At 32.8% G+C, this 13,248-nt stretch overlaps 2 protein-coding genes across 4 annotated transcripts; both read left to right on the forward strand.

Annotated features, from left to right (window-relative positions):
* The first annotated feature begins 3,071 nt into the window (after window positions 1-3,071).
* LOC133690779 (nitrogen regulatory protein P-II homolog) lies at window positions 3,072-6,934 on the forward strand. The gene is made up of 8 exons (XM_062111042.1): window positions 3,072-3,418; window positions 3,502-3,547; window positions 3,641-3,668; window positions 4,459-4,546; window positions 4,796-4,863; window positions 5,010-5,079; window positions 6,332-6,367; window positions 6,519-6,934. The coding sequence occupies exons 1-8, from the start codon at window positions 3,214-3,216 to the stop codon at window positions 6,581-6,583; spliced, it is 606 nt and encodes a 201-aa protein (XP_061967026.1). The 5' UTR covers window positions 3,072-3,213; the 3' UTR covers window positions 6,584-6,934.
* A 1,545-nt stretch (window positions 6,935-8,479) lies between these two features.
* LOC133692647 (ADP-ribosylation factor-like) lies at window positions 8,480-11,185 on the forward strand. Of its 3 annotated transcripts, none has more exons than XM_062113739.1 (7): window positions 8,480-8,622; window positions 9,208-9,365; window positions 9,484-9,554; window positions 10,334-10,453; window positions 10,579-10,697; window positions 10,786-10,867; window positions 10,944-11,185. In XM_062113739.1, the coding sequence occupies exons 2-7, from the start codon at window positions 9,218-9,220 to the stop codon at window positions 10,947-10,949; spliced, it is 546 nt and encodes a 181-aa protein (XP_061969723.1). In that variant the 5' UTR covers window positions 8,480-8,622; window positions 9,208-9,217; the 3' UTR covers window positions 10,950-11,185. The 3 variants fall into 3 exon arrangements, with proteins under 3 accessions (XP_061969723.1, XP_061969721.1, XP_061969722.1); XM_062113737.1 differs by having other exon boundaries at window positions 8,498-8,658; XM_062113738.1 differs by having other exon boundaries at window positions 8,527-8,658; window positions 9,163-9,365.
* The last annotated feature ends 2,063 nt before the right edge of the window (window positions 11,186-13,248 follow it).

Below are 13,248 nucleotides of genomic sequence, written 5' to 3' on the forward strand. Positions count from 1 at the left end.
TGTTATGAGTGATGAGTTAAATGAGATAAATGAGTCAATTATTAAAATTAAAAATGATGTTAAGTTTGTAAGATCATCTCCTGCTAGGCTTATGTCTTTTTAAGAAACGTATTGAAAAATTAAAAGTTCAAAATAAAATTTAGGTTTTTTTTAGATGTCCTAACTCGTTAGGATTCCACTTATTTGATGTTAGATACAATTGCAAATTGAAGAAAGTGTTTGATAGATTAGAGGAGGATGGTCTTAGATATTTGATGTTATTTTTAGAGGTAGATTCAAAGGATAAGAAGAAACATGTAGGGCCTCCTAGTATTTTAGATTGGCAAAATACAAGAATCCTTATAAAGTTCCTGAAAATGTTCTATAAAGTATTTTAAATTTTTTTAGGATATTTGCATGTCACATGCAATTCTTTCTTTCATAAACTAGTATCTATAAAAACATATATTCCTAAGTTTTTCAAAAGTGGAGATTTCTCAACGGTGAAATTGTAGTCGATATAATATGCAAGTTTGATAAATATCGAGAAAGGTTTAAGGATATAAATTCTCTTTTATTTGTAGCAATTATTTTATATCCTTGTTACAAATTAAAATATATGAAGTTTTATGTTAAGTTAAGTGTATGAGTTTGTTTCCATGGTTAAAGACTTGATGGAAAAAGTAAAAAATATACTTATGACGGTTTTTTTCTACTATTCTTGCCAAGATATTAAATATGTGGTGAATTGTTATGTTAAAAACAATCTTTCTCAAGATTTCAATGCTAATAAGGTGGAAAAAGATGCATGTCAAGCATTAGTCTTTCAATTCAATAAGCATTTAATGGAAGAGGATAATGAGGAGAGTAGATTTGAATTAGAGAAATACTTGGCAAATTGGTACAAATAATACTTCATTTGATATTTTAACTTGGTGGAAAGTTAATAGCTATAAATATTTAATATTCTTTATAGTTATAAGAGATGTCATAATTATTCCTAGGTTTCCAGTTGCCTCTAAATCAGCTTTTAGCAAGATAGGTTATATACTAGATCCTTTTAGAAGTTTATTGAATCTAGCAACTATTAAAGCTTTTGTTTATTTGCTAAAATTAGATTCGCTCTTCTTCAGCACCAATAGATCTTTCATTAATGATAAATGATTTTAAAAAGTAAAAAAAAAACTAGAATAATATATGTGTTAGACTATTGTAAGGCTATATAGCTTTTAATTATATTATAAATAATTTAGATTAACTTATTAAGTTATAATTTACTTATTAAGTTATAATTTACAAAGCTATTTTATTATCTTTATCCTTTTTGTTGGAGTGCTGGTTTAGCCATAAATGTTAAAAAGTAATGTGTCATTGATGATAATTTAAAATAGCAAGGAATTGTTAAACAATTATATTTTAAGTTTTCATTATTAAATAATTGTGTATACATATGACAACTTTTTGATTGCTTGTATGAGTTGCAATTGATGTTGTATTAGTGTGTGTTTTATTGTTGCTTTCAAATAACTAACATTGGATGATGTTGTCGTAAAAATAGTGGAATTACAATAGTTCAATTTAAGTTTCTGTTCAGAACATATTATGTTTTGTTGTGACTGAGTTTTTTTATTGTTCATAACTTAATTTATTTTTATATGTTTTGTACTTTTTTTTTTATTTTAGACAATTGATTTAGTAAATTTATTAAACTGATATTATTTGTTATAGCTTATAATAGGTTGTGAGCTAATTTATTAAGCCCAAGTTTTAGTTTTAATTAATCTCAACCTATGAAAATTAATAATATACGTTCAAATTGTGAATATTTAATGTATCTACAAAACATTTAGCTTAACCCAATATATCCAACTCATTTGAGCCCCGAAAAAAATTAAATGGATCAGGTTTATAGTTTATAAAATATTAGAAGTTGGGTTGGGTACCATTATAAGCCAAAATATAACAATTATATCCATAAACATCTATATTTTATAGGGTTTTTTTCCCATTTCATCTTTGAAAATTTTTATTTCTTACATTTTAGTCATTAAACTTCTTTTTTCCCCCCAAGTTATGTTAGTTCGATTTCAAAACTAAAAGAGCTAGGGAATTCATTGTGATATCACTATTCATGCAGGCTCGTTAGAATGCTCACCCCACTAATCATAATTTTATTTTTTTTTACTTTTTGAACCCTGAAACTTTTTCTTCATTGTGCTTTGGCTATGAAATTTATTTCTTGTTATTTTCATCTTTACAATTTATGTTGATTCGGTTTTATATTTTGGGGTTTGTTTTGCTTTGCAAGCTCACGCATTGTGGGGAAATTATTTCCATGATATATTAAAGATTGTTATTAAATATTTTTTTAATAAATTAAATAAAATGAATTCTTTCTTTATAAAAAACATAAATATCGTAAAGAATAATAAAAATATTATATCGTTTTTTTAGTAAATATAACTACCGAATAATTTAAAAATTAAATAATATTCATTATTATACATAAAAAATGATTGAAGTTAGTTAATTTTAAAATATTTAAGATTATTCTTTTCTTTTAAATAAAATTAGTTCTCCATCTTGAGAATTATCTTTTTTTTATTCGTTTTGAATTGAAAACAAATATACATTTAAACTGATTTAATTACTGTCTATTCTACAAAGATCAAACAAATGATTTTTAAAATCCTAACCAATAACTTTTGCTATGCACCAATATTTTTCAACACTCTATAATCTATATATATTAAAATAATATTATGCACCAAAATAGAAAAAAAATAAAAATATATAATTAAATAATAAAATAAGAAATGTGTAGATTAAATAGATAAATTAAAATAAACTACTCAATGAAAGAATAATAAAATATTATAAATCTCAATGGACTTATTCTTCGTATCGTAATACCAAGGAAAAGAAAAATGAACAGTAGTGATTTTCTTCATTTTTATTTATTTATTTATTTATTCATGGACTCCTTGGACTATGGCTATGTCGGGTGAAATAAGATCCTTGAGCCCAATAAGACTGAGGCCCATCGCAACTCTTATTTTAATTCAAAGCCTCCCCAGTCCTTTCCTCGTGTCATTTCGATCAGAAAAGTTGCGTTAATCTCAAGGCTCGCTCGCTCTGGCGTCGCAGCATCTCCGTTCTCCGGTCTAGAATAGAGAGCATAAGTAGCTAACTTGTAGCTTCATCTCTTCAAAATTCGACGAAAATCAAATAGCAATGACCTCGGCAGCAGTGAAACCAGGCTCCCTCACTTCTCTTCAATTTCACTCTTCTCTCAACAAACAACTCCCTCTTTTTGATTCCCTTTTGAAACCTCTCAAGTTGAAGAATTCTCGATTCTCTCAGTTTAACTTGACCCTAAACACCTCAAGAAATGCGTCCATTATTCCTACAATTAGAGCCCAAAGCTCCTCTGTTCCTGGTATGCGTTAATATAGTTTTTTCTCCACCTTTGAATTGAGAGATGGCATGAACATTAACGAGTTGTATGTTTGGGTTGTTTAGAGTATATTCCAGATGCCAAATTCTACAAGATAGAAGCAATTTTGAGGTAATCTTCTTCTTCGGCAGCATATAAGATATTACTGTTTATTGATTCCTTTTGGTTTCTCTAATTCCGTTGAATCTGGGATGAATGAAATAGGCCCTGGCGAGTCTCGCAAGTTTCCTCGGTAAGACTAGACGTGCCCGACCCAATGCATTTTACTATGATTTCTACTCATTGCTTCGTTTACTTGTATTTCCATATTGATATCCACCCACTACTTCTAAAAGTTCGCTGCCCTTACTTGACTTGATGCATCTAATATTGAATCCAGTTATGTCATAATAATATGTCGAATGAATAGCTAGCTCATTGCTGTTTGTTATTCATGCCTCTTAGCGTTCTTGTTTGGATACTGCAGGCCTAAATTTGATGATGACCCACCATATTAGCAGGATAAATTTGAATCTTACTCGAGTGTTGTTTTAGTCTTTTTAGATAGAGAAGGATTCCAGGAATTTCAAGCTTGGCACTCTACTTTTAGAGCTTGTGTCATTCTAGGGATGATTAAACCATTTTCGTATTGAGTTCTAGTTACCACAGTTTTGGAATTGGGTGATTGAGAGAGCACAATTAGAAGAAAATATAAGTTTGGAACTTTGTACAATTTTCGTTGGATCTTGTTACTAACTGAAAGTTTCTAATTTGGACTTTATCGTTCTTGTATGCAGAGAAACTGAGATGCTTTTAAGTTACATGAATTGATGATTTTGTACAATCTCATAATTGCAAAAAACAGGGTTCAAGTTTTATTTGACCATACGGATTTCTGAGTTCATTATTGCTGCAGCATTTTGGGTCATATCAACCCTTTTCTGTTATGCTCCACAATTGAACTTCTTAAAACTCTTTGCTAGGCAATTTAGTTGGTTACAGTTAGTTCTAATTTCTACTTTTTTTTTTTTTGAAAAATGAAGGCTCTGCTGAAAATTGGTATTCTTGGTGTTACTGTTTCTGATGTTCGAGGCTTTGGGGCTCAAGGTGGTTCAAAGGAGAGGCATGGTGGTAAGCTTTTTTCTTTAACCACTGAAAGTTTCTCTTCTTTTTGTACCTCTAGATGTTCCATAATGAGATGACTTGATTATAGTTGCCTATTATAGAATCATCTCACTTTCTGTTTCGTATCCTTTCGCCCTTGTTTTCTTGTTCTATCCAATTTTGGCCCTTTTGATGAGTACTGTCTGTTAATCTCTTCTATATGAGTGAGAGTAGTCAAAGTATTTATAAACCATACCTCTTGCTTTAACACCGTAGGCTCAGAGTTTTCCGAAGACAAGTTTGTTGCTAAAGTTAAGTTGGAGATTGTAGTGAGCAAAGACCAGGTATTCATGATACCTAGCCTAAGTACTATTTCAAATATGATATGTGCACTTAGAATTGATTGTTGTTCTTCTGTTATAATAAAATTGTTGTTCATATTGCTGCACGTAAATTAAAGAATTTCACAGATGTCCATATGCTGTTTTAGGTTGAAGCTGTTATAGAAAAGGTAAAAGACGAGGCATGGACTGGAGAGATTGGAGATGGCAAGATTTTCTGTAAGATTCCGAAATTAATCTTTATGATAGCAGATTCCATGATCCTTTGATTTCCATTGCACTTTATCTTAAAGGTGTATATTATTACATGTGAAGGAACTGAAATTTTATCTGAACATGGTTTGATTTGCTTTCTATTTTACTCTGCTTTAGTAGTTTTTGTGCTGTGTTTCTTTTTAGCATTTTCTTGTTGCTCTTTTTCTTGGCCTCATTCATTTATATGGTTCTTGGGAATATGGAGAACAGATTTAGTTAGTGAAAGTTTCTAGCAAGTGTGCTAACTGCTAGCATATTGCAGCTTTAGATGGTTGTCAGGTATTTGAGAATAATAATTTTCTAATATAAATGGAAACTGCTCCTTTTCTTTGGAGTCTTTCATGGCTTCATTCTGTGTGTTTCTTACAACTTAGAAATACATTGTCAAAGACCATTGTGGTTGCGATGCAGTTTATAATACCCTTTGAGTATGCTTGTCTTGTGTAGGCTGTATAAAACTACAGCTATTGGAAGTACAATTGTTTATAGGCAAATAGAAAAATAAGAAAGTGTGAACAAATGAATAAAGGTTATTTTCTTCTGACGGTATTATACTTGACAGCTCGCAGAGTAAATCTGTATTTCATATGTGGTTAGAGCTGTGTTAACATGAAATCCCTTAGCTGCAATTTTGTTTTTCCTCGGTAATTTTGATTTCACAAGCTACAACAGTTTGGACTCTAATGGTAGGTTTTAACATGTGCCTTGTATTTATTTTCTCCCTTGAAGTCCCATGCACATTTCTTTCAATGTGACTTCTTACTCAGTTACTTGTATGGACCCTGTAAAGGATTAAAATGTAAAAATTATTAATTGGAGCACTAGCAATTGAATAGATATCAAATAAATTTGGGTTGATTTTGGCAAGCTCTCTTGTCAGAAACCATAGTTCATAGCTGCATCTAAACCTCACCTTGTGAACTATCATAGAGCCACGCTATATGCATCTCTCTTTTGCAGTCACACTCACCTTGGAATTTAATAAAACTGAAATTGCAATGTGCAAGTCCAGGATGCAACCTTGCAATGTGAAACCAAGCTTGCTAACCATTTCTTGGGATGAATCTAAACGATTGTGAATGTGATTTTCTCCATTATAATTTAAATTAATTATACCTATGACTATGAAAAGTAGAGAAAGGTAACTTGATCTCTGAATTAGTAGATGGCTTAGATATATTATCAGCATTTCTAACGAGGTTTTGTTATTTTGCAGTGGTACCTGTTGCAGATGTAATAAGAATTCGCACTGGTAAGCCATTGTTTTCTTCCAACACTGATGCCTTTTTGTGTATACTATTCTGATGGATCAAGCCATGCATCTTCTTAATTATCCAAACCTTCCTGTTCTGCGATTATGATGATATATGACAACACTCTTTCCTTCCATGCACCATTTTCAGGTGAACGTGGAGAGAAGGCTGAAAGGATGACAGGAGGGTTGTCCGACATGACATTTTCTGCATGACTGGTTTAAAAGCAACATGCGCATCTCAAGATTTGCATCTAACGCTTTCTTAGTAGCTAGTATAGTCAGGCATCCATCCTCCGCACCCCTTGTCCTAGTCCTTACTAGAAAATTTGATTCCTCCTTTTTTTAGCAGTCTATCTTGGATTGAACGACTAGAAATAAAAGGAATGTCTACGCGCGTTTGTTGCAAGGAAGTAATAACAAGAAGATGGTTGTGTGTGATCACACGAAGGATTGGGTCGCCCCACAGTTGGCATGCGAAATTGTTGAGTACATGCTGTGGGGTTTGTACTGAGCTATGATATTAGTGTTGAACTGTATTTTATTCGCCGGTGGACACTTCCCTCATTGTCTCATCTTGTACAGCATGTTCTTATTCCTTTTACCTAGGCATTGATGGTGCTACAGGTGGTCATTGGATCATGTGCTTTGTTAGGGATTCGATAACCTGAGTTGAAAAATGGTTCCAATAGAGAGCGGCGTGATCTGTAGAGGCTCATTATTGCCTCGTTCTATATACGCCAATCCTGGATTGTTGAACCTAAAGTGATCCTATGCAAGTTTAGATTTGATTATTTGGCTCCCTTCTGCTATTTTTATCCAGCCCCTGTTTGGCATTGCTTCAGGGTTAAGCAAAATTTGATTTTTTTTTTGTTTAAAATTAATTTTTTATGTTTTGTTGTACTATATTAAAAATGAGTTTTAAAAAATAAAAATATATATTATTTTGATATATTTCAAGATGAAAAATACTTTGAAAACGTGGTACAAATCGTGTTTTTTTAATTTTTTTAAAAATTTTATTTTTTATTTTATTTAAAATTAATATTTTTTTGGTGTTTTTAGATTGTTTTGATGTATTTCCAAGTGAAAAGTATTTTGAAAAACTACCACAATATCACGTTCTTAACACCATGTTTGGTAGTGTGGTTCTGGTTAATTTTCAAATAACTTTTTGTATTGAAATGTATGCTAATGATTTTTTTTATTTTTTAAAAATTATTTTTGACTTTAGCACATTAAAATAATCCAAAACATATTAAATTTTAGCAAAATAATTGAATTTTTTAAAAATACGATTTGTATCACGTTTCCAAACGGTTTGGAAGCTTTGTTTAACATTGTGTTAGGTTTGGCAAAAATTAAATTTATTTTTTTTTTTTTTATGTTTTGATATATTATATCAAAATAAAATTTAAAAATAAAAATATTATTTTAATATATTATCAAAAAAAAAAAAATAACTTTCAAAAAACAATAATCACTGTAATATTTTCAAACATCCTCCGGTTCTTAAGCAAATGGAGATGCCGAGGGGATTAGGAGTAGCACGCTCCTGATATAAGGTCTTGCAACAATATTTCTGATTGGTTCAGGACGTGTCTAGTGAAATTTCAAGTTTTTCTTTCATACATAAATATATTTATTGACTTTTAAAATTGTATAAAATTTACAAGTTAACTTGTGATTTCAATAATGCTGCGTGGAATGCCATTCATAATATTTAAAAAAATATGAAAATTGTTGACTTATTATTATTATTATTTTATTTTAACTTTTGAAAGAAAAAAAGTGTATCGACGGATTGATCACTGATTCGGCCGAAAAGATAATAGTAAAAAATAAATTCGCATTCTTCATGCCTGCAGTCTGACAGGAGACTGATCTTGAATTAAATAAGAGCCTGATAACAATGACGCGAGGCAAAGAGTTTCCAAGTGCCGGGATCAGAAAGGCCCGATCCCGAAATGGGAAACACACCTCCTATTTCCAAACAGGGTGCAATCTCCAACTAACGCAGGCCACCGCGTCGTGTAAACGGCGTAACAAGGGTAACCACCCATTAATAGGCAACCACATGGTCACAGTTATTGACGGCGTATTGGACAGTTAAAAAAAGAAAAAAAAGGAAAAGGATCCCGTTACGTCCTATAAATACACACCATCAATCTCTTGGAACGTGAAAATATTTTTCCCTGAAAGACAGCTCCTCCTCCTGCTCTTCAATTTAATTCCTCTTTGTTCTCTCTTTTGAGGTAGATCCCTCTCTTCCTCTCTCGGCTCCTTGACAGGCAAGTGTTTAACGATTCCGAAATTTCGAACTTTAGATCCTGATCTTGTGTTCGATCACTCTCTTAATCGAATTGTTGAATGTTTGTCTGTTGGATTCTACGTCCTGATCTAAGATTTAGAGCACGATTTGGTTTTGGAATGGCTTGATCTTGATTATGATGTGGTGTTGCCTTATGGATCTTCATATTATGCTTTTGTTTTTGCATGATTTGAATCATGTGATGATACCTTAGATTTGGAGATCACTAGATGCAACACATCCTGTTTGGTACCTGATCTGTTGGAAATGCATGTCTAAGCTGTCGTTTTAATGTGTTTTGAATTGAATATCTGAGTCTTGTAGGTTCATCGTGATTTTTTTTGTCTTTCGTATGTGTTGTTGATATGGCTCATTTATCAATTAGGTTTCTGATTTGTGATTGTTTTTTGAAATGTGAAATGTTTTAAATGAAGCTGATTGAGATCTAGTTTTTGATAATGGTGTGGAATTGCATCTGATTTAGGCTGGGAGATTTATATTTAGTGATTTGATTATTTGATATCGGCAGACGTGAGAAAATGGGGCTGTCTTTCACCAAGTTGTTTAGCCGACTGTTTGCTAAGAAGGAAATGCGTATTCTGATGGTGGGTCTTGATGCTGCTGGTAAGACCACCATTCTCTACAAGCTCAAGCTCGGTGAGATTGTCACCACCATTCCTACCATTGGTAAGTCTCACTTTATTATGGAGACAAGATGTTAATTACCTTGATTTGAAATTATTTTTTATCCTCCGTATGTTCTCTGTTGGGCTTAGATCTGATGATGATGATGATGTTTGATCAGGATTTAATGTGGAGACTGTGGAGTACAAAAACATTAGCTTTACTGTTTGGGATGTCGGGGGTCAGGACAAGGTATGTGTGTCTTTTGAGCACTGATTTGGCTTTTTATCTTTTGCATGAAGGTTGTTATCATTTTGGGGTGTAGTAGTGATAGCATCCTGATAGCATCCTTTTCTCCTTCATTAAATGGTTTAGAGTGGATTGGATCATAAGGAAAGCAATTAATCGTGTTTGCATCCAAGAACTCAAGCCTCTATGGTCAGAAAGCCATCATGTTATTGAACCTACGTAATTGAAAATGAGTGCTTATGGACGGTCTAGTGCTGATCTGATTTTCCTTCACCAGCACTTAAAATAATTATAAGCTAAACATGTTATGCCATGGTTATACTTTGCTACTTCCTTTGATTATCAAGGGAAAGTCTTTATTTGGTGCCTTACATTTTGAGACATTCACTAGTGCAAGTGTTTTCCAATTATACTGCTTTATCACTTGACAACATCATTTGCTGTATTGTGTATAGCACTGTTTGCATAAATCCTTTTTTTTTGCTGCTATTGGAATAGCCAAGTGCATTACTGTGGCCTCTGCCAAATAATCCTAGTGATGCTAGCTGTCGCATTCTTGTGTTATACCTTTTCCTGCTGAAGTATTTATTGTTATGGTCAAATCTTTAAATGGATAGATCTGTGCTTCTTTTATACCTCCTGTCTCCAAGTGCCACTGCAGCATGGCCACTGCAATAATAACGTGCTCTTGATCTGGATCCTTTACAATCAGTCTAAAGATTTTAATATTCTAATCCCTTAATTTGTTTATCAACTGATGCCCTATTATCTTGCTTCCCCAGATCCGCCCCTTGTGGAGACATTACTTCCAGAACACACAAGGACTTATCTTTGTGGTTGATAGCAATGACAGAGATCGTGTGGTTGAAGCTAGGGATGAGCTACACAGGATGTTGAATGAGGTACCATACTGCTCCACATTTTATAATGATTAGCAAAATGTGGAAGGATATACATGCTGTAATTTGACTTGTCACCTCTGCATGATTTGTGTGATAGATAACAATGGCTTTTGTTGCATTTGCAGGATGAGTTGAGGGATGCTGTGCTGCTAGTGTTTGCAAACAAACAGGATCTTCCGAATGCAATGAATGCTGCCGAGATTACCGATAAGCTTGGCCTTCACTCCCTTCGTCAGCGCCACTGGTAAGCTAACTTGTTACAGTCAGATGCCCTCCTTTTCCAGCAATCCACCATCCTCTTGGTAACTGACTGTCTAAGTCATTCATTGCAGGTACATCCAGAGCACATGCGCCACCTCTGGTGAGGGGCTGTATGAGGGATTGGACTGGCTCTCAAACAACATTGCAAACAAGGTACAGTCATCCATTTTTCTTACTCATATGTGATTATTCATGATTTGGTGAGCTTAATGTGTTCATCTGACTGCAGGCTTAGATGACACAACTCCAAGTTCGCAATCGCAGTGAGTGCTGGAATACTCGGTCTATATTTGTTTTGTATTCTGGATTTTCCTCCAACTCATTTTGTCGTCTTTACCTGTCCAAACATGTTTGTGGTTACTTTTGCAAACTCTGTCATTTGTTTCCTGTAGCTTCAGAATATTCCGTAAATTTTCGTTTTCTTGGTGATTTTTATTTAAATAGCAAAGCCCAGTGCTCCTAATTTCTAAAGACGAACCATCCTTGACGTGGAGTCAGGGGTACCATAGTGCCTGCTACCAGGCTTTAGTGCGTAAACAATCTCCTCCGAATTGAACAAAACTATACATGTATTATATGTGGTCATGTCCCTCGGACATCTCACCGTAGGAGTTGGTCTAACGCTCGCAGCCACACAACCTGAACGGGGGAGAAGCTTTTGTAGGGGCACACATTGCCACTACCAGACTTTTATCTCCTAGTAGTCCCAAAATTGGAAGGTCGTTGACCACTTTACCCTTACAATGACACATGCACATAAGTTTATTGCTCTATAAATAGATTCTTAAAGTAAGACCATAATCTTATTCTTGTTTAATCCTAAATATTGTCAAACAACTAAATACACGCTATTACAACCTTACAAAGCTTACATCACCAACTTTAAATGACTTGGACATTGGAGCGCTTCCAAACCCACAGGAGAGGAGATTTGCTTTACAGGTCTTGCAATTATCCAAGCTCATTCTCCAGCTGGAATCCTTTTGTTTTCGCGGTTGGGATTGCTTTTGCCCCAATCATGCTTACAAAAAAGCTAATACAAAAGCAAGATTCATTAAAAACCATGATTAGATCACTAGTTTTGCAAAAGCAACAAATACTTGCTTTTGATGCTGCTAGGAGATGGAGAGTAAATTAATTATTAGTTTTATTAAAATTATAAAAAGAACACTTAAAAGGTGTATGAATATACCGGGATATAAAATGTCGCACCCCTCTCCTAATTACTAAGATAGTACATCTTAGTTACTGTTTGTAGTCATGTATACTTAAGAATTATGGTTTTAGTTAGTCAAGTAAACCAACCTCTTTAGTTACTTCTTATTCCTATCTTGTCAATTACATTTACCAACCAAACATGCATTCATAAGCATACTCTCCATTAAACAAGCTTATATGATATATTGTTGTTGTCTTGTCTTGTTCATTAAAATATATTCAACATCTTTGTACGTGGTTGTCCTATTTAGCAATTCAACATTAAAAATATTTATACATGATATATTTACAAATGCATTTACTTATGTAATGTTCCATATACAAAACTAACATATCAAAGATACAATAACATTTCTTAAGTTACACTTTAAACTAGGATTTCAAAAACATTTAGATTGGTAGCCTATCACCCGCGTCCTTTTTTATTCTCACTTTGATCCTTTAAAAATAACATTTTATCTACTAATGAGTAAGAGTATAATTCAGATTAGATCAACAGGAAAAAAAAAACTTTACAAGTCTTCAACTCAATATCATATTGATATAACATTTTTATAAGTGTAACATGCATGACAACTCAATGCTGATATCTCATATCTATATACTACCTCAATGGTAGCATATGTAGCATGTAAGTGGCCATAATTTCATGTAAATCAAGTTCTTATATTTTCAATGTACTATTATATCAACACAATATCTGAGCTAAAACACATCTTTTTACTTTAATAAAACAAAACATGATTCAATCTTTCACAAACATACCATTAACTAGTAATTATCATGTGAAATCTCCATTCAACACTTAGGTTAGGATTCATATATAAATTTTGAAAACCCAACAAGCATTTAAGAAAATTCTCCATATAAAAATATCTAAAACAATAAAATTTATGCATACTTATTAGTTTAATCACTCACTTAAGCTTTAGCCATTTTTCATTTCTCTATTTGTTTCTTTTCTTTTCTAACATCACAATCTATCTTTGGTTTCCTTTCTAACAATTCTATTGAATTTAAGCTCTAATACTCCATAATTTATTCTTGGAATATATGGTTAGCTAGTGTTAGTTTGTAGGATGGTGTTTAGCTCTTTCTTAGGTTCAAGAAAATGGAAAAAAAGAGTGTAGTGGTTACTACTGAAAATTCAGTAGAAGAGCACATTCTTTTTTATGTCTCACACCTCACAAGCATGAAAATGCCAAAACTTGTCATATTCCACCTATACGACTATACAAAATTGTCATACTTAACCTACTTGATTTGGTAATAGCATTTTAGACCTTCTTTTCTTTAGTTCTTTAGCTTTTGTCCCT

Source organism: Populus nigra, chromosome 4, assembly GCF_951802175.1.
Source record: "Populus nigra chromosome 4, ddPopNigr1.1, whole genome shotgun sequence".
Lineage (NCBI taxonomy): Eukaryota > Viridiplantae > Streptophyta > Magnoliopsida > Malpighiales > Salicaceae > Populus > Populus nigra.

Coding starts and splice junctions, on each gene's coding strand:
- LOC133692647 (XM_062113739.1), top strand. CDS start 9,218: ATGGGGCTGTCTTTCACCAAGTTGTTTAGCCGACTGTTTGCTAAGAAG. Junction 9,366..9,483: donor CACCACCATTCCTACCATTG/GTAAGTCTCACT, acceptor ATGTTTGATCAG/GATTTAATGTGGAGACTGTG. Junction 10,698..10,785: donor TCCCTTCGTCAGCGCCACTG/GTAAGCTAACTT, acceptor CATTCATTGCAG/GTACATCCAGAGCACATGCG.
- LOC133690779 (XM_062111042.1), top strand. CDS start 3,214: ATGACCTCGGCAGCAGTGAAACCAGGCTCCCTCACTTCTCTTCAATTT. Junction 3,419..3,501: donor CCAAAGCTCCTCTGTTCCTG/GTATGCGTTAAT, acceptor TGGGTTGTTTAG/AGTATATTCCAGATGCCAAA. Junction 5,080..6,331: donor TGGAGATGGCAAGATTTTCT/GTAAGATTCCGA, acceptor GTTATTTTGCAG/TGGTACCTGTTGCAGATGTA.